Source organism: Python bivittatus, unplaced genomic scaffold, assembly GCF_059951505.1.
Source record: "Python bivittatus isolate LINGU-HERP-01145 unplaced genomic scaffold, Pbiv_v1 ctg000980_np1212, whole genome shotgun sequence".
NCBI classification, from domain to species: domain Eukaryota; kingdom Metazoa; phylum Chordata; class Lepidosauria; order Squamata; family Pythonidae; genus Python; species Python bivittatus.
This window is the reverse complement of record NW_028277125.1, coordinates 62,077,695-62,102,076: the sequence shown is the minus strand read 5'-3', so window position 1 is coordinate 62,102,076 and position 24,382 is coordinate 62,077,695. Positions and strand designations below refer to the sequence as shown.

Here is a 24,382-nt window from a genome sequence, read left to right as displayed (position 1 = left end):
ATATAGAACATTTGTCAAGTTTCTTCATGGCTATCATAGGGCAAGTTCAAAGTACAGTGGTACCTCGGGATACGAACTTAATCCGTTCCGTGACTCTGGTTGCAACTCGAGTTGGTCTCAAGTCGAGGTAAAGTTTCCCATAAGGTTCAATGTAAATCCGGTTAATCCGTTCCGCCCTCCGAATTTGGTCGCAACCCGAGGCAAATTTCCCCATAGGGTTCAATGTAAATCCGGTTAATCCGTTCCACCCTCCGCCCGAATTTGGTCGCAACCCGAGGCAATTTTCTCTTCAGAGCCTTACTCCTGCCAAGCCTGCTCTGCATTTTCTTTGGAGCCATGCTAACACGCATACCAAAAACCTTCGCAAAACACCACAAAACACAGCACAAGCCTCACCGAACGTCTCCTTGCTACCGTGACCTCGCCCACAGGAAGCCGCGACCACGTGCCAGCAGGGAAAATGGCCGCGGATCTGGTTTGTAAGTCGAGGCGAGTTTGTAACCCGAGGTAAATTTTTCCTGCCGAAGCTGGTCGTAACCCGAAATGTTCGTTAGTAGAGGCGTTCATAACCCGAGGTACCACTGTACCAGCCAAAAATATTACTACAGTATCTGTCAATTTATTTCTGACCAAAAGTGTCCAGATTTGTACAAGTATGGAACTGAACATTAATTGTACTCTTAAACTTGATTGTTTTTTCAGTTGTCAGTTCAAGATAACAAGTTTATAAAACTCTCTAAAAAGAGAGAATTTGTAATTGATGTCTTGACACCCATTCAGTGTATCTGATATATAATTTAAAGACAGAACACTTAGACCAGGATACCTTTTTCTTTAGTGGTAGGGAATTCTCTGTGGATACAATGGTAATGCATACTCAGACCATTCCCCAGGAAACTAATGGTTGAATCAGATTTCTTAGAGTGCTTCTAGATAGATTTTTCTACTGTGAATACCTTGCTTCATTGTACAATAGTTCCAAATGAAATTGCTTTCCATTTGTAACCATCTTGTGTTTCTCCCTTTTTTTTCCTTACACAAGAAAAATGCAAAATGCCATTTAAGAGTAGTGGCAGGAACCCGTATGTATCACCCTTAATGCAAATCACTATGTCTGGAGTGGAGCTCAAATGAATTGTGAACATTGGATTTCCCAATACTTAGTGATATTTTTTAAAAAACGTATCTCTTTTAGCAAATGATGCAACCTGAGGCTCCAAGATGAATGCAAACACTTTTTCTGTGCTTCAAGACCCACTTCCAAACAAAATTGCTGGGAAAAAAGGTAGCAAGATTACTTGCCATTTTGAAATAGAAAAGGTATCCAGTTATTAAGGTTAGCTTTGCAGAGATTCCAACAGATTCCATGTGCAATAGTTATTATATTTAATGGTCCATTATAGTTGATTTGTTCCACAAATAGGTATTCTTCACTGTTTCTTTAGCTGGCTTGTTGAAGTGGAAGAATGGTCTGAATAAAATTCTTGACGCATGATCAAAATTCTACCTAAACCCTCAGTCATGAAAGGGTCAGAGAATGAAGCCACTTACAACAGTGACAGATCTTTCAGCTTTTAATTTGGGGTCAGTTCTGTCTCAATATCATGGTGGAACAAGCATTCTTTTATCTCTCAGTAGGAATTATATCCTAGGGAACATAATTATTTTACTGTAGAGAAACAAACTTTAGCCATGAAGTAGGCCATTTATTCTCTGCATTATTATTTACTGCAAAATCCTTTTTATTTAGTTACAGACTATGCAGCTTTAGAGTGGCTATGTAACATAGTCAACACAATGTCAGGATGTAGTGATGGATGACTAATTTACCATAATAATTTCTATTGTGAAGGGCATACGCATAGTAATGTGCATTTTTTGACTTGATGGATGAATGGGGGAATTACAGGCCAAAAAGAAGAGAAGGATACAAATTTAAGGGAAAGGGTTTATGGAGAATTGAATACAGCTGCTGCAACTTATAAATCTTCACAGGTTGAACAATTTAGGCTAAGGGATGAGGAGTTAGGACAGCAGCAAATGGGCAGTGGTGGATTCCAAACTGATGAGAAAGCATTTAAATTTTAAAAGCAACCATGGATGGAAATGGTGGAAAGAAGGTAAAGGACCAAAATGGTATAAATCTAAGTTTGATAGAAAATATCATAAATAGAAGAAAAGATAGAGGAATAAGACTCTAATAAAGTCCTGTGATACCAAAGCCTTTTCAATGAAAACTGCAATACGGAAGATAGTGCTGCCTCCCGTCAGAGTTAAGAGAAGGATGGTGGTGGTTTCAGAGGGTATTTAAACAATAGGAAAAATATTACATGGGCATGTAACACCACCAAGGAAATTGCACTGGAACCCCCTTCTGGAGCAGTACTAATTATGGCACTTAGTTTCATGCATATCAAAATTGTATATTTTTGATTGCCCCCATAATGAAAAAGTCAAGAAAGTAGCCCTAGATTTAACTGACAGAGCCTGACTGAGTAATCTGCTTTAGTGCTGTCTTGATCTTAAAGGTAAATTGCAATGATGATTCCAAAAAACCCCACAACCCTGCATAAAATATAAAAGATGATATCTGAAGAGTGACCTAAGCATTCTAAAATATTAAATATGCTAAGTGGTATCTTATGAAGCTGCTATCAAGGTCTAACTAATTGTAACCCAATAAAAGACTACACATTTTTTAGAAGAGCAGTAGGACAGGAAAGTATTTCTCTTTACTCTTTTGCGGGGGGGGGGGCGCGGCGGAGCTGGCTACTCATCTATTGCAGATGCTCAATCTCTGAATTTTCTAAAATAACAGCAGGTTGAATTACCTGGTACCAATAGAAGAGAATAGATTACCTGGTTTACAAAAACCCTACAACTCTATAAGATTTGATAAGATCTCCCATATTACTGTATTTTTCCGACTATAAGATGATACTTTTTTCTAAAATCCTTACGCTAAAAATTGAAGGGCGTCTTATTCAAGGAAGTCAGCTGAGGAGAGAACCACGCAGTTGCAAAATTGCCCATACTTTGTGTCTGCAAACAGGCTTCCTCCTATTGCTAGCCTCCAATCACGAGTGAAATAGCTTGAGTCTGCAAACAGACTTCCTCCAATCACGAGCCTTATGTAACTGACGTCAACTGATGCTGAACAAACCAATTGGAGGAAGTCTGTTTGCAGAGACACGCTATCGGCAGTTTCACTCGTGCTTGAATATAATCAGTTAAGCAAAAGAGCCTGGAAATAGAGCTGCAGAGAGACGGTTTGGACCTCCTCCCACCGAGTATATCAGGTCAATGTTAACTAATTACTAAATAAAAATGTGTTCTGCACTATCTTTAAAATATTGATTTCTTAATTTTGGGTTGGAAAAGTGGGGGTCGTCTTGTACATGGGGGTGTCTTATTGACGGAAAAATACAGTACTTTCTGGTCACTGAGTCCAAGTCTGGACCTGGATTGGTACAATGTCATTAAATTGTGTACTCTAATTATACAAAATAATTGCCAGAGTTATAAAATACCCAATCAAAAAAGCATTATGGACATTTGAAATAACAGCTTTAATGATTACAGCTGTTTTATTATGATGTTTTGGTGACCAGGGTAATATGGAAATTGATCGCTGAGGGTCTGATTCAAATTATTTGTTTGGTGGAACAATGGTAAGTAGTGTGTGTGGAGGGGAGGAGAAGAAAAGGAATTAACAATATAAATTTCTGTTATAATTTTAACAGAAATCCCTAGTTGTGTCATTCCATGTTAATATATTTGAAAAGGTATACTGAAATATTTATACGTTTCCTCTAAGCCAGATGAAGTCAGATATGTCATTAAAAAGAAAACTTATATTTTAATACTATGAAATTGAGAACATATTCAATAAGTAGTGCTGCAAGTAATATCTTGTTGGCAGAATAAACAGAAAACAACACACATTTTGAGACTGCACTCTTAGGTCACTAGTAGTTGCAACTTCTTCCTATTTTCTTTTCACTTTTATAAATATGTAGAATGTTCCTCTAGTTTCTGTCTACCCCTTTAAAATTAATCAGGAAAAAGAACAATTAGACTCTGCAGGAAAGTTTCACTGCCATTCACAATATGCTTGAAATAGAAATCCAAATTTTCTGAAAAATGTAAGGGTTCCTTCAAATTGAGCTTACCCCCAGTGACTTAATTAACACATCCATGTAGTTGTCTTGGCAATAGTACAGAAGTAGTTTGTCTTTTTCCAGGATATTTTGTTGACTTCCAAGTTTAGCCTGCAACTCTGGTATTACTTAATGGCCTCCCTTCCAAATATTAACTGAGCTTGACCCTGCTTAGCTTCAAAGTGAGATGAAACCAGTGAGATGCTACCAACAACTAGGTTATAAACTAATCACATTTAGTAGAAACAGAAAAGACAGACTTACTTAGCTTCCAAGCCTAGATGAAGTAGGCCAGGGGCTCCATGTATATTTTATGGTTGCATTAATTAAGTGGGCTGTGTTAGGTTTCAGCAATGTTAGGTTTTAAGAGATTGATTTATCCCCGAAGTAATTATATGGTCTACCAGTTCAAATTAAGCCCACACCTAGGCCAATTTCCTACAGTCATGTGACCCTCAGGAAAAACAGAAGATGAGAGAGATTACAACTATCCTTGATTTTCTTTACATCCTTGAAAGAAATGGATGAGATATAAAGGCAATGTGGATTTTGTTCCATGAATTTTTAAATAACGTCTGAGGTTTGCATTGAAATATTGTGGGCATTTAAAAAAATAATAAAATCACCATTTAAAAAATTGTGGTTCCTTGACTTTCTCCCTCTCTGTCTCTGGCACACAAGGATATGCAACTGTTTATCCTTATCTATATGCATCTTACTTTGTAATTTCCTTTTCAGGCTTAATATAGGGCTAATTCCCTCTTTTTCATAAATTACACAATATTTTGAAAATAAATATACATATATTGCTTACAATGTTTAATATTACAAAAGATCTTGATTGCGTTGTATGATAATACAAACAGTAATTCTCATAGCACTATTGAGTATTAAACATTTGAGCCAATACTTATAAGATAGTATGAAAGAACTAAATGCAAACAGTAAATTATACCCTTTCTGTTTCATTTTGCCTTTATTTATTTGAATTCTGTTATTTCACACTTATAATTAAAAGGACTTCCATTTGCCAGGTTTATTATTTATTTATAACCAGGATGTTTTTACACACATATCACTTCAGAAAACATGAAAACAATCCCTACAATAAAACATCACAACCCCTCTCCAAGTCAAAGTAAAATAAGAGAAAAAGGTAAAACAAAAAACAATGGCAGCCCAGCCATCATCAAGCCTCAAAATCTACCTGATTTTTGCTAGTGTAACTTATAAAAACCACTGAGTTAATATTACTAAGTTTGGCATCTATGGTTTATTTGATTGGGTCTACAGATGTGCCAAATTTCAAATTAATAAAGGAACATTTGCCATACTGTATATAAAATTTGGCATATTGTGCAGGTTTTAAAATTCCATTCTCTTCAATAGCCATAAATATTTCTATATTTTGGTGAAAATATATTTCATTCAGACTTGTTAAGAAAGACAATCTTTATTGGTTTGATAAAGTTCTAAACACAGGTTCAAAAGCTATAGATACTATGGGCAGACAAGATGCACATATGATTACAGATTTCAACTTATTGTACATGGTTATATACATTTATAATTAAAGCATTAGAACTGGGGGAAAGTTATCCTATCCTGTTCTTGTCTGTATTAGTTCCTATACTATTCATTGCTTCTGTTATAAGGTACATAAAGTTTTGCATGTCATTTTAGATTAATGGAAATCAAAACTTATTTGTGTACTTAGTAAATATCTCATGGTTTAAATTAAACTTGTCCATTTCTTTTCAATTTGTTTTCTCGATTCTGAATTTAGTATGTAGCTGATTTTGTATACAGTGATGGATGCAATCTTTAAAAAGCAGTGTGAAACTGCTTTTGTTAACTTCAAGAGGAAGGTATTAAAGAACCTTTTCCCTTAAGTATTGATTTTGTAATGTTAGAGCTAAGGGCACCGAACTGAATACTTCATTCTAATACATATATCTCCAGTTCTGCTATCAGGTGAGAGTTTATGCCCATCCAGATGCTACTAACTGCAGTGCCCGGAATCCTTTATCACTGGCCATGCTGGCTGGGGCCACTAGGAGTTTTCGTTAAACATCTGAAGAGCTTTAAGATGTCCACTCCAAGGTACGTGAGATTATGTTATCTAAAAAGCTTCAGTAGTGTATTTTTATAATGAAAAGTATGGGTTCTTCAAATGAAACCAAATTTATAAATTTGACTCAAATTTGAATGTTTATAGTAATATCTTGATATGTAAATACTGAGGGAGGACTCAGCACATGGGTAAGTCTCTTCACTTCATTTTCCATGTACACTATCAAGATATATCCTATTCTTAAAATGTGGTAGTAAGATACATCTTACTGTCTCACAGAGATACTGAACATTGCCTATTAGCATGCTGATCACATAAGGTAATTCATGCACAAATAAGCCTCCCATGTAACTGTGGCTCCATAAAATATGTGATTGCGTAAAACCCATATATGATATTCTCATTGTATGATTGATTAGGAGTTGGCATTGCATTCTACTGCAAGGAATAATTTGAGCAACATGCTGATTTATAAGAATCGTTGAGTCAATTTAGTACTCAGTCTTCTACATAGAAGACAAAGACAAGCAACCACAATACTTTTAGGCTGGTTAACTATATGAGCCACTGTGCAGTTAGCTAGTTACCATTAAGTCAGGTTAAACTTCTGTTGCCTTCATGGATAAACGCTTGATATCTCAACCTGACTCCAGCAACAATGGGTAGCTGTGCTAAGAACATTCAGTAATATCTTTTATTCTGTCTCTCTGACTAATCCATTGTCCTCCCATTTCTCAATTCGCCTTAACCTTGCCAGCCATAATTTTTTCTAGTCCATCATCCACTCCCATCACATGTCCAAAGTATGTGAGTTGTGGCTTGCTTTCTCCTGCCTCAAGGAAGCTGTCACTCTCTATTTGGTCCAGGATTGATTGGATCTCCTTGCTGTCTCTAAATCCATAATTCAATGGCATCTGTTTTCTTCCTCTCATTCTATGTATCCATCTTTCAAAGCTGTACATTACTACTGGAAAAAACAAGTGTCCAAGTTTGTCATTGCTCTCTAAGATTAATCTCTTTACTTCTGTTGCACGCTGGCCATCTTTATTCTGGAGACCAAGAAAACCCATCTATTAACTTCATTTTTCACCCTCAGCTGTAAATTCAGTAAACACACTGCTGGATGTTACCTTTGTCTTCTTCACATTTAACATTAACCTGGATTTTTCACTTTGCATTTTTACTTCTAATCTCATTTACTTTTGACTGATGAAATGATGCGGTCTCCATATATAAAATTGTATTCTGACCTCTATTTTGATTCCAGCTATCATGTCTTCTAATCCTGCCATTTTAATAATATATTCACTGTACAACACAAACAAATTTGGGGCAATATGCATCTTTATCTGATTGCCTTCCCTATTATGAACCTGTTTCCTCACATTCAATTTTTGCAACAGCTTTTTGTTCACTGAAAAGATTCTGCAGAAGAATAATTAGGTGTGCTTGCACATTTATTACTGGTTGTATGTTCCACATTCTGGCATGATCCTGGCTATAATAAGTCAAGGATCTCATTATACTCAGTGAAGCAAAGGTAAATCTCCAACTCGTATTCTCTTGTTCTGTTATTTATCTTATGTTAGCTATCTTGTATCAGCTTGCCTTTTCTGAAACCTGCCTGCTTATTTGGCATTTCTCTTTCTTTGTATGGTCCATTCTTTTTTGTAACATCTTCAAATTACTTCAGCTGCTATTAGTGGAATGGTTCAATAATTTACATATTCTCTTGCATTTCCTTTCTTCAGTATAGATTTACATAATGAACCTTTCTAATCACTATAACATAGTCTTATTGTATATTTGTTGATATAGAGCTGTTAGCACTTTAATTGCCTCTTCTTCTGAAGCTTTAAACACTTCAATAAGTATTTTAGGTATGTCTGATGCTTTTCTATTTGATAGCGGGTCTGCTGCCTGCCACACCTCACTTTCTAGTAGAATCATTCCTGACTATATTGTCCCTCAATGTCAGCTTAAAAAGGTAGGCCAGACTAAGAATCCAATGCCATATAGCTCATGCCTACTTTTATTGTAACAGTCATAGTAACAGAATCTTGCAAGTCTGAATGTGCTTCCCCCTCCCTCCCTTTATCTTCATGTGGACTAGGGGCTTGTCTAGGATGTTTTCTCATGTTATTTTCTTGGCCTGGGCTCAAAATCTTCTTGGTAGCATTGCCTTGGTAGAAGCTCTTCCTCTTGTCCTTCAAGGCCATTCCCTCTGCTCTCTGCAAACATTTTCGTTTATTTTATAATTCCAACTGTAAATGTTTCAGTATAGTCCTTCTATCCTCCTCTAATCTCACTTGCCTACATTAGTTCTCCTTTATAATTACTTCTGGCCATTTCTATTATAGCTGTAATTTTTCCTGTGATTTCTCTGATATTCTTATAAATCTATATACTTCTAAAACTCTCATTGTGTTTAATTTTTTGTCTGTTTGTACCCTCAAGTTAGCCCAAATGGTACATTATACTGCAACAATTTTTGAATCAAGGTACCTAAAATCTGCTAACTTAAAGAATACATAAAAAATTTGGGACCCATTACTTCTGTGGAATTGAAATTTCCATGATGTTCAGACCAGTTTTATTCACAAAGTTGTTGTCATTGCAGTGTCCTCGTAGTCACATGATCATGATTTCCGATGCTCCCTGCCAGCTTCCCACAGGCAAAGTCAATGGGGAAGCCAGCAGGAAGTCGGAAGTCGCTCCTTCTCCCACTGTTTTGCTCACCCGTGGTCATTCTGCTTATCTGTTTAGGTAAGTAAATATTGACTTATTATTGAAGTTGGTTAGTCACTACAATTATTTTTCTATTTATGATATATACTCTTAGATGATCATGGGACAGTCCAGCATTGGAGTAAAAAAAAATATGGTCAGCCTAAAATGTAATGTTCATTCTGGTCACATCAGACTACACTACCTTCTCAAAGGATGAGCCAACAGGTCACAGGGTTGCCTACTATCTCTTATTTTCCTTTTATTATTATATTCTTCATTTGTTGACATTCTTAACTGAGGTATCTTACCCTCTCGTCTTCCTTGACATTAAAAGCCTGTGCCCTCCTTGTTACCCAGGGCTTTCATCTTCCAGCTTTCTATGTTAACTTGTTCTAAAAGCCACATGGATCTTTTCCTCTTTGAAATACTGGGAATATTTCTCATCTGCTCTTGTTTGCACAATATCTCTTATCTCAGCCCATATTTCCTCACAGTCCCTTTTGCATAAGTTAAGCATTTTCAATCTGTTCCGTACATTGATCTTATATTCCAACTGCATGTTTTCCAAATCATATCTTGCTGGCACAACTTCTCTCTTTAATTTTCTAAGTTTAACCTTTATATTTTACATGAATAATTCATGGTCTGTTCCACAATTTATACCAAGAAATCTCCTAGCTGACTGGATCACACTTCTCCATCTTTTATTTCTTGTTATCTAGTAACTTTTATTTTAAAGTTGTCCATCCAGCCTAAATGTAAAGACCGGTACATCGATGCTTACGGTGCATCAAGCAGAAGTTGGAGAGAAACAAAGGAATCTCTTTGCCAAATATTATTCTTATTTACCTGCATTTACTCAATCCAAATCATCAATTTTTCCAGGGCTTGCATTCTAATCATCCTTAGGAATGTAAGATCAGTCCTGCTTGGTGAAACCAAGATCTATCTTAGTCCAGCATTTTGTTTCTCACAGTGGCTGATCAGATATCTCTGGAATGCTCTCATATCCCTTTCCCATCATAGTTCCCTGTAACTGGTATTTGAAGACATGCTGTCCCATCCTAGAAGTGACACTGAGTCTTCAAGACTAAAGGTTTTTGATAAACCTGTCTGCCATGAATGTATCTAATCCCCTTTGAAAGTCCTCCAAGTTAGTGGCCATCACCATATCATGGGTTAATGAATTCCACAATGAAATTATGCATAGTATAAAGTGCTCTTTTCTCTATTCCGAATCTCCTTCCAATAAGCTTAATTGGATGACCCCCTAGTCCTTAAGTTCTGAAAGAAGAAAAACTTTCTTCCTGTCCATTTTCTCCATGCCATGGCATGCACCTTATCCATGTCTCCCCTAAGATGCCTTTTTTGCATGCTGAAGAATCTCAGACATTGCAGCCTTTTCTCCTAAGGGTGGAGTTCAAACCCTCTAACGTTGGTTGCCCTCTTCTGCCCTTTTCCAGCTCCATTATATTTATCTATTTATTATTGTATGTGTACCGTATATTTGTTTTTATTCCAACACTTAACACAGCTTACAATAAACACACAGTACAGAACATAAAGCATACCAATGAAGTCACTGAAAATCAAAACCAAAATTAAAATCAATCATTAAAATTTAATTAAAAATTAAAAGCTTGGCAAAAGATGCATCTTAAATACTGGGAGCAAAACAAATTTCTTTAGGAAGCGCGTTCTACAGCTTCAGAACCCCATTAGAGGATCCCCCTTCCTGTGTACTCAACAGTCCAGCTTCTGGCAGCAGTGGCACCTTCATAAAGGTCCCTTTGGATGATCTGAGTAACTGGTCAGATTCATAGTAGGTCCTGAATATAATGATGTCATAAGCTGTTCAGGGCTTTGAGGGTCAATTCAGCACTTTAAATAGTGTCCAGCAGGCAACTGGAAGCTAATCCAAACCTTTCCAACAGGCATCATATGATCTCTGTATCTTGCTTTGGTCAGTGGTCTGACCACTACATTTTCAATAAAATATAATTTCTGGCCAGTTTTCAAGGTAGCCCATACAAAACTCACTGCAATAGTAAAGATGGCTGGATCAAACATGAGAATAACTGTCAAACTCTGAACAGCTCAGAAAGGAATGTAACTGGCATACTAGTAATAATTGTGTACAAACACATTCCCTGCCAAAGTGTCCATTTGCAAATCCAGCAACAGCTGGGAGTCAAATAACATACATAAAAAGCTCTACAGGGGACTACCCTTGAAGAGTATCTTGAAGCTACAGCTGGTTCAAAATACGCGGCACAGACAGTTTTGGGTGGTCTAAGGATGGCACATATAACACCTTTGCCGCGGGAGCTGCACTGGGTCCCAGTTTGCTTCTGGGTCCAATTCAAGGTGTTGGCTATTACCTTTAAAGCTCTACATGGCATGGATCCAGGCTACCTAAGGGACCATCTCACCCGCATCACATCGACCCATACCACCCAATCAGGCAGAGAGGGCATGCTACGGACCCCATCAGTAAGAAAATGTCAGCTGGCGGGGCCCAGGAGAAGAGCCTTCTCTGACATTGCCCCGGCCCTCTGGAATATTCTCCCCCCAGAAGTGCGGTAGGCCCCTTCCCTCCCAGCTGTCCAGAAAGAACTGAAGACCTGTATTTCCAGAAAGTACCAAGACCCTTGCGTGAGGTAAGAAGAGTTTTAACCAACCTGGGGGTGGCTGGCACTCTGATGACACTCCCCAAGCTTAATAATTTCTAGCTACCATCAATTATCTTGGAAGTTATTTACTATTTATTTAGGATTAATTGTTATACTGTATCTTTAATAGTTATCTTTCCTGTAAACCGCCCAGAGTCGTTTTCTAATGAGATGGACGGTGACAAATTGGATGGATGGATGGGCGGATGGATAGATAGATAAATACCTGCTCTTTCTGTTGTAGTGTAACCTTCTTTACAACTGGTTTCATTTCAATCCCATGTCCAGTTTTCTCTTGATTAATAACACACCTCTCTTGCTTGGATTTGATTTTAGCTTGTTCTTCCTCATCCGGCCTATTATAGCAATTAGGCAGGATTCAGGACCCTTAGAGCAGCAGTGCTGGGTGTCATGAGGCCATTCCAAAGCTCCAAATGATCTCCCCCAGTAAATTCATGTAAATCTTAAACATCACAGAATATAAAATAGAACCACAAATCCGGTATGCTGACAAGTTCAGGCTAGGCGGCTAACCTGGGAGAAAGTGTTAAACTAAAGAAAGAAGCCATTGCACATTCAGGGAAACTTTATCAGAGGGAGTGGAAGTGAAAAGGGGCTGTTGTGTTGGAAGAAAAGAGTTACTGGAACTTGGAGGAGAGTTAGCTAGGCTTGAAGGGCTAGGGGCAGGGGGAAAGAAAATGCTAACCATGGATTAGCTAGCATTGGCTGCTAAAGACTTGCCTCTTCCAAAGTAGCCAAGGAGAAGAAGAAAGAAGATGAACTTTATAGGATCCTATCCAATTCACGCCCTTGCTTAACTCTAACAGGGGAGAAGGATAAAGAAATAGCTACACACACAACAGTGGACACTGTCAATAACAGCAGCTTTACTTTGGCAGAGAAATATTTAACTTAGAACATTGGAGACAGAAGGCTGTAAATTAACTATTGGCTTACTACATTCCAACCTTGTTATCACAAAACCTGTGTAAAGGGGAAAACAGGAGGGAGAGATCTAAAAATCTATTTCTTTATCTAAACTGGCTGGATGCTACATAATTAGTCTTTCAAACTTGAAAACAAAACTAAGCATTTTTCCTATTTTTGCTGTAAAAAAGAAATCAGAGGAAGATATCTTGAAATTCTCTGATCATTTCCCAACAACCAAAAGCCTCATGGCAAAGGTGGTGGCAGAAACAGGATGTGAATAGATAAACAGCAGAGTCTTGTGAATGAAGAAGTGTGACAGAGAAAGTTGAACAAAAAGAGAATTAGGTCCTGATTTTCACCCAACATGCAGAGGATCTGGAGTTAGACTAGATGGTACATATTCATGCTTTTACAGGATAGTTAGTTAGGGTGCTTGCCTTGTAAGGCATGGTCAAGCCAAGTTCAGCATTTGACACCAAGAATACACTGTTGACAGGATCCCCTTCATTCATGTTGACCTTCTGGAAAAAAAAAAAACCTATGAGGATAGTTAGATAGGATTTTCTATGGGCAGCTTCACTGCAGGTCTTCCAGCAGCTCCATGGTGGAGATGCCCATGGCTTCCTCTGTGATGAAACTATCCATGGCTTCCTGGCAGGGATGCTATTTTGCCAGAACCTACAGCAAAGTGTTCTTCTGTCTGGCAGGGAAGCAGTGGTTTATACAAATGTCCAGCAATCTACCAGTAGATCTCTGGACACATGTCCCCTTTAACATGTTTCCACAGTGTATCATCAATGACTGTTGTTGGCACATGTCAGCAGTATACATATATATAAAAATCATCTAAGCTGAGGTTGGAATGGTGGGCAACTGTATTATAGGTGAAGTGTTTTTGCAAGCAGCAGTCCTGCAGTACAGCACTCCTTCCATGGCAGAAATTGGGTCACTGTGGTGTCAGGAGAACTGACACCAAGAGGATCACATGTTCTCCTTCTCTCACCCCTGTTGGTCCTGCTACAACCAAGAAGATGCTCCAAAATCTAACCTGAAAGATAGTAATGGCAAATCACTTCTATATTGTTGCTAAGAAAACTCTTTGAATATGGCTATAAAGTTTACATGAGTTTGGGTGCTAAATGAAGAGACCCTTCCTGGAAGCCAGAAAGTACTCTTTTTATTACTGGAGAAAGATCAAAGCTACAAATAAGTCTGGTTATTGACAGCACTAAGATGGAAAGAAGAGTTCCTTGCTTTAGAAGACCAGATACAACTGGAACATAGAATGTGAGAAGCACAAACCAAGAAGCTTGTGAAATTTTCAAGGCAGAAATGAAGTGACCAAATTTAGGAATAAGTGAATTTGGGTGGACTGGAATATGCCATTAACTCAGATGATTACAAGATATATTTATTATTTAGAACACATTACAAATACACTATGGAGTGCATAGTTTATTACAGCCCAATAAATGACAGGATCATATGCACCTGATTTATTGGATATCTAGTAAGCAACAATATTAGTAGAAGGGTATGCTTCTATTACAGAATGGAGAATGTCAGTGAGGATTCAATGGTAAATTATATGAGATGCTAAATGCAACATCTAGAAAAGATGTAGGGCTCATCCATGCATCCTGATTACCTCAATACCAAGATGCCCCACTAACCATTTGCTGAGGACTGGAACACACAACACTGTCCTTGACTGGCCCCAGGGAATCTGTGCCTGTAGCTTCTTGCTCTGTTCAAAAATGGGTGTGTTTCTACTTCTGCCAAGCAGTATATCTGCAGTGAATTGTTATGAAATACGTTCAGTGGCAGATGCGAACTTGCTCCTAATGGCCAACTGAGGCCACCACAGGCATTGCCCTCCTGTTTCTGGTTTTTTATTTGTCTTTTGGCAGTGGGAAAGTTAGGAGTCTCCCTATGACAGGGTGAAATGCCTGGCTGAGTCTGTGCCAATGTCATGGATTTCTTTAGGGAAGGCAGATGACTCAGCATACAGTAAGACCAAGAGCACATAGGCTGGAAAGGGAAAATGCTAGAACACATCTGTAAGATGGCACATATATGTCTTAGATAAGAATATAAAAAGGGTAAGTAAAAATGTACTTTTTTTTTTTTAAAGTACATTTAAAAAAAAAAAATTCTGATGCCACAGGACATGCTGCTGGAAAGGATGTCACCTGATTAATGTGGAGTGGAGTGGAACAACAACCCAGCCTGCCAAGCCCAGGGATTGCAGCCCTGGGATGTGAAGGAGGACTGGGATGAAAAAGCCGGGAGCAGCTTGTGAGAGTGTGGAAAGACCAGAAGGGTAGACTGTGTTGTGTGTATGAAGATTTGAATGCTGGACAGTGGAACTTTGTGAGTTAAAGGCTTTGTTTGGCAGCAAGACGACCAGAAGAAAACTCACAGACATTCTAATATAAGAATTGATATAAGGAGGGGAAGTAAAAGCCATAATAAAATACAAGCGGAAAGTGAGGGAAAGAGACTTAAGAGAGAGGAAAATAAAGTAGGTTAAAACTTGATTTCTTATATTTCTTACACATTTTTGTATATACTGGTTTTGTAAATAATATTTTCACTTGTTTATAATATTAGATCACACTATTTCATTAGCACAAGTATCACAGTGTCCAGAATAAAATCTCTCATTTAAGTACTGGCTGTGTGTATGTCTGTATCAGCTCCTATCCTGACCCACCCTCTGACACTCCCATTGTGTCAAAAAGCCATTTCTCTCACTTCTCTTGTAAGCGATGGGTTACAGCAGAAGCTGGAGAGGAAGTGGATCTTCTGGATGCTAGTTATCCCAGCACCAAAAAAACCCAACTTCCCTCCCTGGAAGGGAGAAGTGGGAGAAGTAGTCTTCTGCCATCAACTCTTCAATCTCTATAGGTTCAGAGAACTGGAAGCAGAAGAGCCCTACTCCCCTCTTTCTCTTGCTAGAAGAAAGGAAAGTAGGTGTTTTAGGTGCCAGGTCTCTTTCCAGCAGCTAAATCAATGCAGACACTCTGGGTTGTGTGTTGTGAAATAATTTTCCTTGCAGTTGTTTCCAGATGGCATTTCCTTAAGTTGCTACAAATAATCTCACAGTATTTTCAGGGACACTGGAAACTTCAGGAGGAAAGAAAGATGGATAATAGCAGTTCTATAAGCTCTGTTTTGCTGACAAATGGATGGAGGGAACACCCATATTCCCTGTTCTCCACTATATTAGTATATTGATATTACCCATATTTATCATGTATTATCAAAATATTTTTACAATAAAATTATTTTCAGACTGACCATTCAGCTTGTTTGCATGTTTGGGTCTAACATGGAAAAGTGTTAACTGTACCTGTATCTCAGGATATAATGAATAGCTTCTAATTACAAACAGCAATATTTTCACTCAACTATTTTGACAAAATTGCATGTTCTAAAAGCAAAACACATGGTAAAATTGCTGGCCTTTAAGAAATGTTGTGAATGCCTGTGAAACAAAATTATTTTTTTCTAAATGATACCACATTTCTTCCTGTGAGGGGTGAGATTGAAAAACCATAAACTCTAAGCTATTGTTTGGATTCTTTCAGCTTGCCTTTCAATCTTTTAATGTTTGTACAGCTATCATTGTCCAATTAATCTATGTACTTAGAATTCCTTCCTCAGCACTCCTTCCTATTCTAATGAAGATGCCATTTTGTATACAGTATGTACCATCAGAAGATCCCAAGAACCCAGAACTTGAGCTGGCTTCCAATTTTACAACCCAGAAACAGTGGAACTAACAGCTTTTGGCAAATGGACTTTGGAGAGTAGAGATTGATCTTTAATTCGCTTCAAAGCATTTTCTCCATGTGGACCTCTTGTAAAAGTAGTATTTTATCAAGTCAATAAACATTATGCAGACTTACTTCTAGCAACAGTACTTACTCTTTGAGGTACAGGTGGGGATGTGGCAGGGCTAATAGATTCATGGCCCTCCGTGACATTTCCATAGTCTGCCATGCTACCTTTCAGAGGTAATGGTGGAGGAATGTCCATCATTTCCAAATTATTCATGCCATTTAGTTCTGGATCTGAAAATAAGGATGCATGTAACTCTCAGCAGATTATTCAGATTCACAATTAATTTATAATATTATGAAATAAAAGAACTTTTTGTTAGTTTCACAAATTCCTTCCAATATTTCTTACTTGAAAAATGAAAGAGTAGCAACAAGAAACATCCAATAGCAACAAGAAAAAGTCTTTTTATCATAATATGTAATTGTTAATCAGGTTTCTGTTTTTTTGTTCAGAACACCAGTGCTTTAGAAATTATAATAAATGTCCTTGATTGTGACATGTGTGAGTGCTTAGACATGCTGGGAAGGTAAGCGTCCATTATAATTTGGTGGGGGCCAGAAAGATATGAAGTTGAAAGGCCACTTCATACATAAATTCAAGGTTAAATTCAACAGAAATAAGCAGTGTATTTGTAAGAATATTTGTTATGGTTGCTTTATCATAACCATAATAACCACAAATATCAATCTCCTGTGGAATGATTGTACAGCTGGGAGACTAATCAGTTTTCCTTGAATGATGTTCTGGTATACTGGAGAGTTGGCCATTACTAATCTTTGCCTCTTCTCCAACAAGGCATTCTTAATCAAAACTGAAGTTGTGTCCCATAGCTCCTTTTTTGACATAGCTGGTTAATATTTGTATTTCATCAGATGGGGAAATTAGGAGCATCTATACTGCAAGTGTTCTTTCAAACAACAAAAATGCATCTTCTGAAATGGAATTCCCAAATATTCATTTGTGGTATCAGTTATTGAATCTTGGATGCAGCATGTTGCTCTAATTTTTATTGTGTATGAGAAATGGTTTACAAATAATTTTAAATATTATTATTACTATCACTATTATGAGGAAGGAGTCCACTAAACTGTTCCTTATACTTTTTTGTGTATTATTCTTTAGTCACTGTTTATAAATGATTCAGCATTTTAATTTTTTTCCTAGGACAAATACACAAGGATGAAATTGAATACACTCTTTCCACAAACAATTTAAAGAATTGCATTTATAACTAACTACATAATTTTACTAAAATGTTAGAAAATTAATGTTAAATGAGGTGAATAGCTGTTTGCATAGCTAGAAATATCAAGAGGAAAATGAACAGACTGCAATGTCATTGCAAATATATTCTATTTAGGATCTCTTTTGAAATTTCTAGAAGTCTGTTAAAATCTTTAATTCCAAATAAGGCAACATTCTGTTATATACAATATGAAATCTATGATACAGGTTCTTGTAAACAAGGCCCTAAAGATGATACAAATCCAACTTCAAATTTCTGTGTAAATTATATTTTTCAGTCTGTCTTTTAGCCTATTGTACCTCACAAGGTAGTTGTAAGGATGAAGTGGGGACAGGAAAGAATAATGTACACTGCCATGAACTCCTTGGAAAAGGGATGAGATATATGTAGAGTTAAAGAAAAAAAATGACTTCCACCTGACAACTATTTCATATTTATTTTCTACCTCAGAAAAGTAGTAAATAAAACTTCCTGAATTTGTGTTGGGAACCTGCATCACAGAGAAACAGAACATCAGACTATAGTTTCACACACACACAATGCATCCATCTCATACTTTTTAAAGCTTACTCTTGCAGACATCTGCCTTTCTGCAGTATTAAAAGACAGGAACTGGTTGTGAGAAGCAGGCAGCCCATTAAAGCCTGCCAAAGAGATGAAATCTCAGCCCTCAGATGAGAAAAGGGTACCTAACTGGTTCGAAGGGTACCTGGAATTGGATTCCATACCCAATAGCCAAACAATTTAGCTCAGCGTGGTCTGTGCTGCCAGACTATGGAATGAGCCAAAACTACTGGAGACGGGAGTACCCAATGCCATGTAGGGCTTTAGAGGTCACAACTAGCACCTTGAATTGCTGACAAAAGCTCACATAGCAGTGGTGGTCCAGGGAATTCTGGAAATTGTAGTCTACTCTACAATATTGAATAAGGCAACAGTGACTTTCATAGTTTCAGCCAGTTTGGAATTTAGTCCCATATGCCGTTCATACAATTTCCAACTGACACAAGGCAATATTCAGTATCATTCTTCCCCAAACGGGGCAATTTTAAAACTTACTTTCTAGTGACACATATTTTATTCTTTAATTTTGCTTCTTTCTTTTGGGAGCTTACAACTTAGGGAATTTTTACATACTCAAGATAGTCCTGCAATTGGGCCTGTCTTTTTCGTGCATGTAGCAAACCTGAGTAATGGCTTAGCTCCTTTGTTCTTGCTTATTAATAAAAGAAGTCTTATGGGTACAAGAGAAATCCTAAAATCCTACCTATCAGAAAAGGAGCAAAAACACACTATAGCTAAAGTAAAGTATTCAGACACCTTAATTTTAGACAAAAACTATACTGGTATTAAGATATATGCTTTGTGTCTCACTAAACAGTTTAGAACTATGTTTGTTGGGGCTTCTGTTTATTAAAAAAGAATCATACTCCGTTTAATAGCTGATACATTGTACCAGAAATTCTTTACAACAAACTGATCCAGCTTACTGTGCCTGAGCATACCTGTCGGTGGATAATCAGTTTTCTAACAGGTAGGAAACAACATGTGAGGTTAGGCAAAATTACATCCAGTACCCGGTTAATCAGTACTGGTGCCCCTCAGGGATGTGTGCTTTCCCCACTGCTTTTCTCCCTTTATACCAATGACTGCATTTCAAAAGACTCTTCTGTTAATATCTTGAAATATGCGGATGATACAACTGTCATTGGTCTAATTCGAAATGGAAATGAGTCAGCATATAGACGGGAGGTTCAACAACTGGTCTTGTGGTGTGGTTGTAATAACTTGGAATTGAATACACTTAAAATCGTGGAGATGATTGTGGACTTTAGGAAGAATCCTTCTAATACTCCTCTCCTTACCATACTTAACAGCCTAGTATCAGTGGTAGAGTCCTTCAAGTTCCTGGGTTCTATGCTTTCCCAAGACCTGAAATGGACGTTTAACATTACAGCCATTATTAAAAAGGCACAGCAAAGGATGTTTTTCCTGCGGCAGCTTAGGAAGTTTAAATTATCCCAGGAGCTCTTGGTACAGTTTTACAGGGGAATCATTGAGTCTGCTATCTGCTTCTCTATAACTGTCTGGTTTGATTCCGCAACCAAACAGGACAGACTCAGACTCCAACGGATAGTTAAGTCTGCAGAAAGGATAATTGCAACCCGCCTGCCTTCTATAGAAGAACTATATACTGTGAGGGTCAAAAGGAGGGCAGAGAGGATATCTGCAGACTTGGCAGTCCTACAGAGCTAGAGCAATTCCCTGGGCCCAACGTTGGTTAGGAGAGAAAACTGATAAAAATCAAGCCAGAATCCTCCTCTCTCTGGTACACAGATGATTCCAATGGTAGTATCATTAGCTGCAATCTTTTGATATGCAATTGTAATATGCTATACCGGTGTTTCTCAACCTTAGCAAGATGTGTGGACTTCAACCCCCAGAATTCTCCAGCCAGCAGGATTCTGGGAGTTGACATCCACACATCTTTAAGTACACTGGCTGAGGAATTCTGGGAGTTGAAGCCCACACATCTTAAAGCACGCTGGCTGGGAGATTCTGGGGGTTGAAGTCCACACACCTTTAAGCACACTGGCTGGGGGATTCTGGGAGTTGAAGTCCACATAGCTTAAAGTCACCAAGGTTGAGAAACATTGTACTATACCAGATCATCCTGGATATAATCTTTTCCAACTTCTTCCTTCAGGACGGCGCTATAGAGCTCCATATGTTAAAACATCTAGACTTCGGAATAGTTTTTTCCCTTGTGCCATTGCTCTGTTAAATACTATATGATTTGATATGTACTGGACAGTGGCTTCTTCTTTTGGAAAAGTTATTTTACTGGGCAGTGTTATTGTTACTGTTTATTAATTTTCTGTTGTTATCCAAACACACCGTTGATCTTGCTGTTCGTCACTGAAGACAAATTCCTTGTATATATTTTATACTTGGTCATTAAAGTATTTGTATTGTATTTGTATTTGTATTAATATTTCAGTAGACTATCTGAAAGTATTTAGTAAAGGATAACTTCTTAAGAAATCATGTATACTAATTACTTAATTCCTTAAGAACTTGTTCTATGGCTTTATAGTGGTCAGATTACCTTCCCAGATCTTCTGGGAAGAGATACGAAACCTGTATAGTTATATGTCTGTACAAGTAATATGTTGAGGGTCAGATCTTGGTGGCAGGTAGTGCCAGAAAAAAGTGGAGAAAATATATTTTGTCTACCTATTTCTACTGTAACTCTACAATCTCCTCCTTTCTTCCAGACTCTTCCATTTCTCTTTCCTCCTCCCTACCCCCTCCATCTTCCCCAACAAGCTGCCTTCCAGGGAACAGACTGCTCTTGTCAGAAGTAATCACCTATTGAAGGTTTCCTGCCTTAGTTCATGCTGTTCATTTTTGCTATCCTCACTTTTTTTCCCCTTGCTAGAAATCAAAGCTGATAATTTGGAAAGGACATTTCTCCTTTCTTCTATCTCTCTACTTTGGAGCTCCCTCCATTTGCATGAAATAAGGCTACCTAAAATCAGGCTCTTAGGCTACAAATTACTTACCCTTTTAGTAGACATAGTTGGATAGATCAGGAACCTACAACAGACTCTCTTTCCCACATATTCTAATTTCCTCCCTAATAAATGTTTGTTTATTGATTTATATTAAGCAAATATATATGGCAACCCATCTTAATCTTAATCAAGAACTCTGGGCAGCTAGCCAAAAAACAACCAATCAAAAAGTGTAGTCAAGGCACCCTTAAAAATTATCTAAAGCATAAAAACCACAAACACGTACAGGGCCCCACTAACATCTCTATCCCAATAGCCAAATGTTCAGGGCTTTACAAAAGGCCTTCTGAATCTAAGGGGGAGGCTGTTTCATAGGACAAGTGCTCTGACAGAGAAGATCTTGCCAAGTGACATTGCTTCACAAAAGGGAGCCAGAGCATGCCCACCCTGCCAGATATAGTGGAATGAGCCAAAACTACTGGAGATGGGAGGAGCCCATGCCATGTAGGGCTTTAGAGGTCACAACCAGCACCTTGAATTGCCCACAAAAGCTCACATAGCAGTGGTGTTACATGGGCGTACATGGTGCACCCCAACTGCATGTCCTGCTGAATTCTTGACCAGGTGAAGCTTCCAAATGTTTTTCAAGGGTAGCCACATACAAGAGTGCATTGTAATAATCCACCTGGGAAGTATTTAAAGCATGAATGACTGAGTAGTAACTCCCGAACTAGGAATGGATGCAATTGGCACACAAGATGGATTTGTACAAAGGCTTCCTGGCTATGGCTGCCATCTACTTCTCAAGCAGGAGCCATGAGTCTGGGAGGACTCCCAGATTACATACCAACTCTAAATGGAGAAGTGTTACCCCAGCCAGAATTAATAGGGAAAGGCCTCAAGATCTAAGGGCCTCTAAAACCTGTAGCCATTCAGTCTTGGTAAAGTTGAGTTGAAGCATGTTCTTTCCCATCCAGACCCGCACAGCCTCCAGGCACTGGGAAAGAACCTTGGCAGCATTATTTGGATGGCTAGGGGCAGAGATATACAATACTGATGATACTTAATCCTATGTAAATGGATGACCTCTCCCAGAGGCTTCATGTAGATGTTAAATAGGAGCAGGGAGACAGTTGAGCCCTGTGGCATCCTGCAAAGCAGAGGCCTAGAGCTAGATCTCTCCCACCCTACCAAATTGAACTGGCCTTGGAAGAAGGAGGAGAACGACTAAAGAACTGTGCCCCATATCCAAACCTTTAGCAGGTCCTGAGTGCTGCCATGATTGATGGTATTGAAAGCTGCCGAAAGATCACGGAAAGCTAGAACAGATGTATTAGTCCCCGTCCTGAGCCCACTAGAGGTCATCTACAAGTGTGTTCAGTGCTTAAAAACAGTATATTTAAGTTTATTTTTAATAAGAACCATATACTATTTCCTTTTTTAAAACAAAAAGTAAATAAAAATATTTATTTACACTGACTGAAAAGACATGGAATCTAGTGCTGAAATGCAAATCACATCAGTAACAAAACGCATATCAGTTATATAGCTAAAGATGTTTTCTTATTATGTATGCAGGAAACTGTGTCAATGAATATATCAAATAAAAGATCAAATATATTTTGAATATATGAAAAAATATATAGATGATATAATTATTTCTTTTTAAGTCAAGGTCAACATGTGAGTGTGCCCCTGATGGACACATAAAGTATTTTAGAAACATCAAACTCCAATCTAACTCATAGACTTACTGGGCTGTATGCTGAATGAAAGCTTGGTTCTTGGAGTGATTGGTGGAGGGACGCTTTGAGCAGGTGGCAGTGGGGAAACAGAAAGCCGTTTTTCACTTCCCATGACATTAATAACTTGGCTCTTTGGTCTTTGTGGTCTCAGTGGACTGATCTGATTGGGGGGAAAAAAAAAGAATGTTAGACCAATTTGAAGTATATTTTACACTGCAAGTGGAAAACAGTGGTCCACCACAGACTGCTGAACTATAGTTTGTAGCATCACTTACTACTGGTCATGATGGCAGATAATAAAGAGAGTTGTAATTAAGTAATATCTAGTAGGCCAAATTATATACTACAGTTGCCAAGGAATACAATGAAATCCAATTTGTTCTTAGAGCATGGCTGTTGATATAAGAGAGAAAACATGAATTTATGAGCTGTCGACATTGTGATAAGTATGTTCCAAGATATACATCATAATGCTACAATGATAGGATTTTTTTTTTGTCTCAATGCAGCATTACTCAGTCGGATTAATAAAATGTCCTTGGTCTGTCCTTTTCCAAACATACTTCTTAATATATTTTTTGCGATATTTCCTAGTTTTTTGAGGTAATGAAATGTCCTGTATAAGTATGAAGAATGTTTCTATAATAATTCTAATTCTTTCTGCTAAAATCATCAAGTTAATGTTGAGTTTTCTCATTCAGGCCACTAAACCACATAGTATTGACTAATATTTTAGTTGCTGATAGACTTTATTATTTTACATATTGAACTGAATTTTCTGTATCAGGAAAACTATAAAACTCCTAATAAGAGTTAGATAATGACTCATATACAGTGGAAATGCACTTATAATTTTTCATGTTTCCTATGGTGGAATAGTGATACCGCATCTTGTTTTCTGTTACTGAAAGTCAAGACACATTGAACTGGGAGCACTACAGAAAGGACTCTTATCACTTCCAAGAAGTTATTTATCTCCCTTGCCTCCAAGCCCCATTTCAGAACATTTTCCTGTATATTTCCTGTCCCTAGGTCTCTATGCTTATGCAGGCTTTTTAACATTATTTTTAAACAAAATACAGAAAACTATTAGGTATATAGACATGTTCTTATATCACAAATTATATACTTGAAACTCCAAGCTTTTTTCAACCAAAAGGATACAATCCACCAAAACGGTAGTCAAATGGATTTTTTTACTTGTACCTTTCTAATAATATAAATAGATGCTTAAACACAAGTAAGGATTGTTAAAATCACACTTTATAATAGAAGGGATTGATCCGCAAACTGTTAGAATCTGAACAACAATCCCTCATCCTCTCCGATGCAGGAGGGAGAAGAAAACTGAGAAAAAAAGTTTTTTCTTTTGTCATATGTCCGTCCCCTTCTCCTGTTTGTCTTTTCTGTCAAGTATAGAGAAATAACTGTCAAGGTAATTTTTAAAATTAATAAATG

General features: G+C 37.7%; 1 protein-coding gene across 2 annotated transcripts in view; it reads right to left on the bottom strand.

Moving 5' to 3' along the window:
• DOCK1 (dedicator of cytokinesis 1) overlaps positions 1-24,382 on the bottom strand; it is a 458,761-nt gene that overhangs the window by 2,638 nt on the left and 431,741 nt on the right. For both annotated transcript variants that reach the window (XM_088132121.1, XM_088132122.1), the window contains exons 50-51: positions 22,934-23,084; positions 16,500-16,645 (exon numbers count right to left, since the gene is read on the bottom strand). In XM_088132121.1, coding sequence (XP_087988247.1) covers positions 16,500-16,645; positions 22,934-23,084 — 297 coding nt within the window. The remainder of the gene's footprint in view (positions 1-16,499; positions 16,646-22,933; positions 23,085-24,382) is intronic.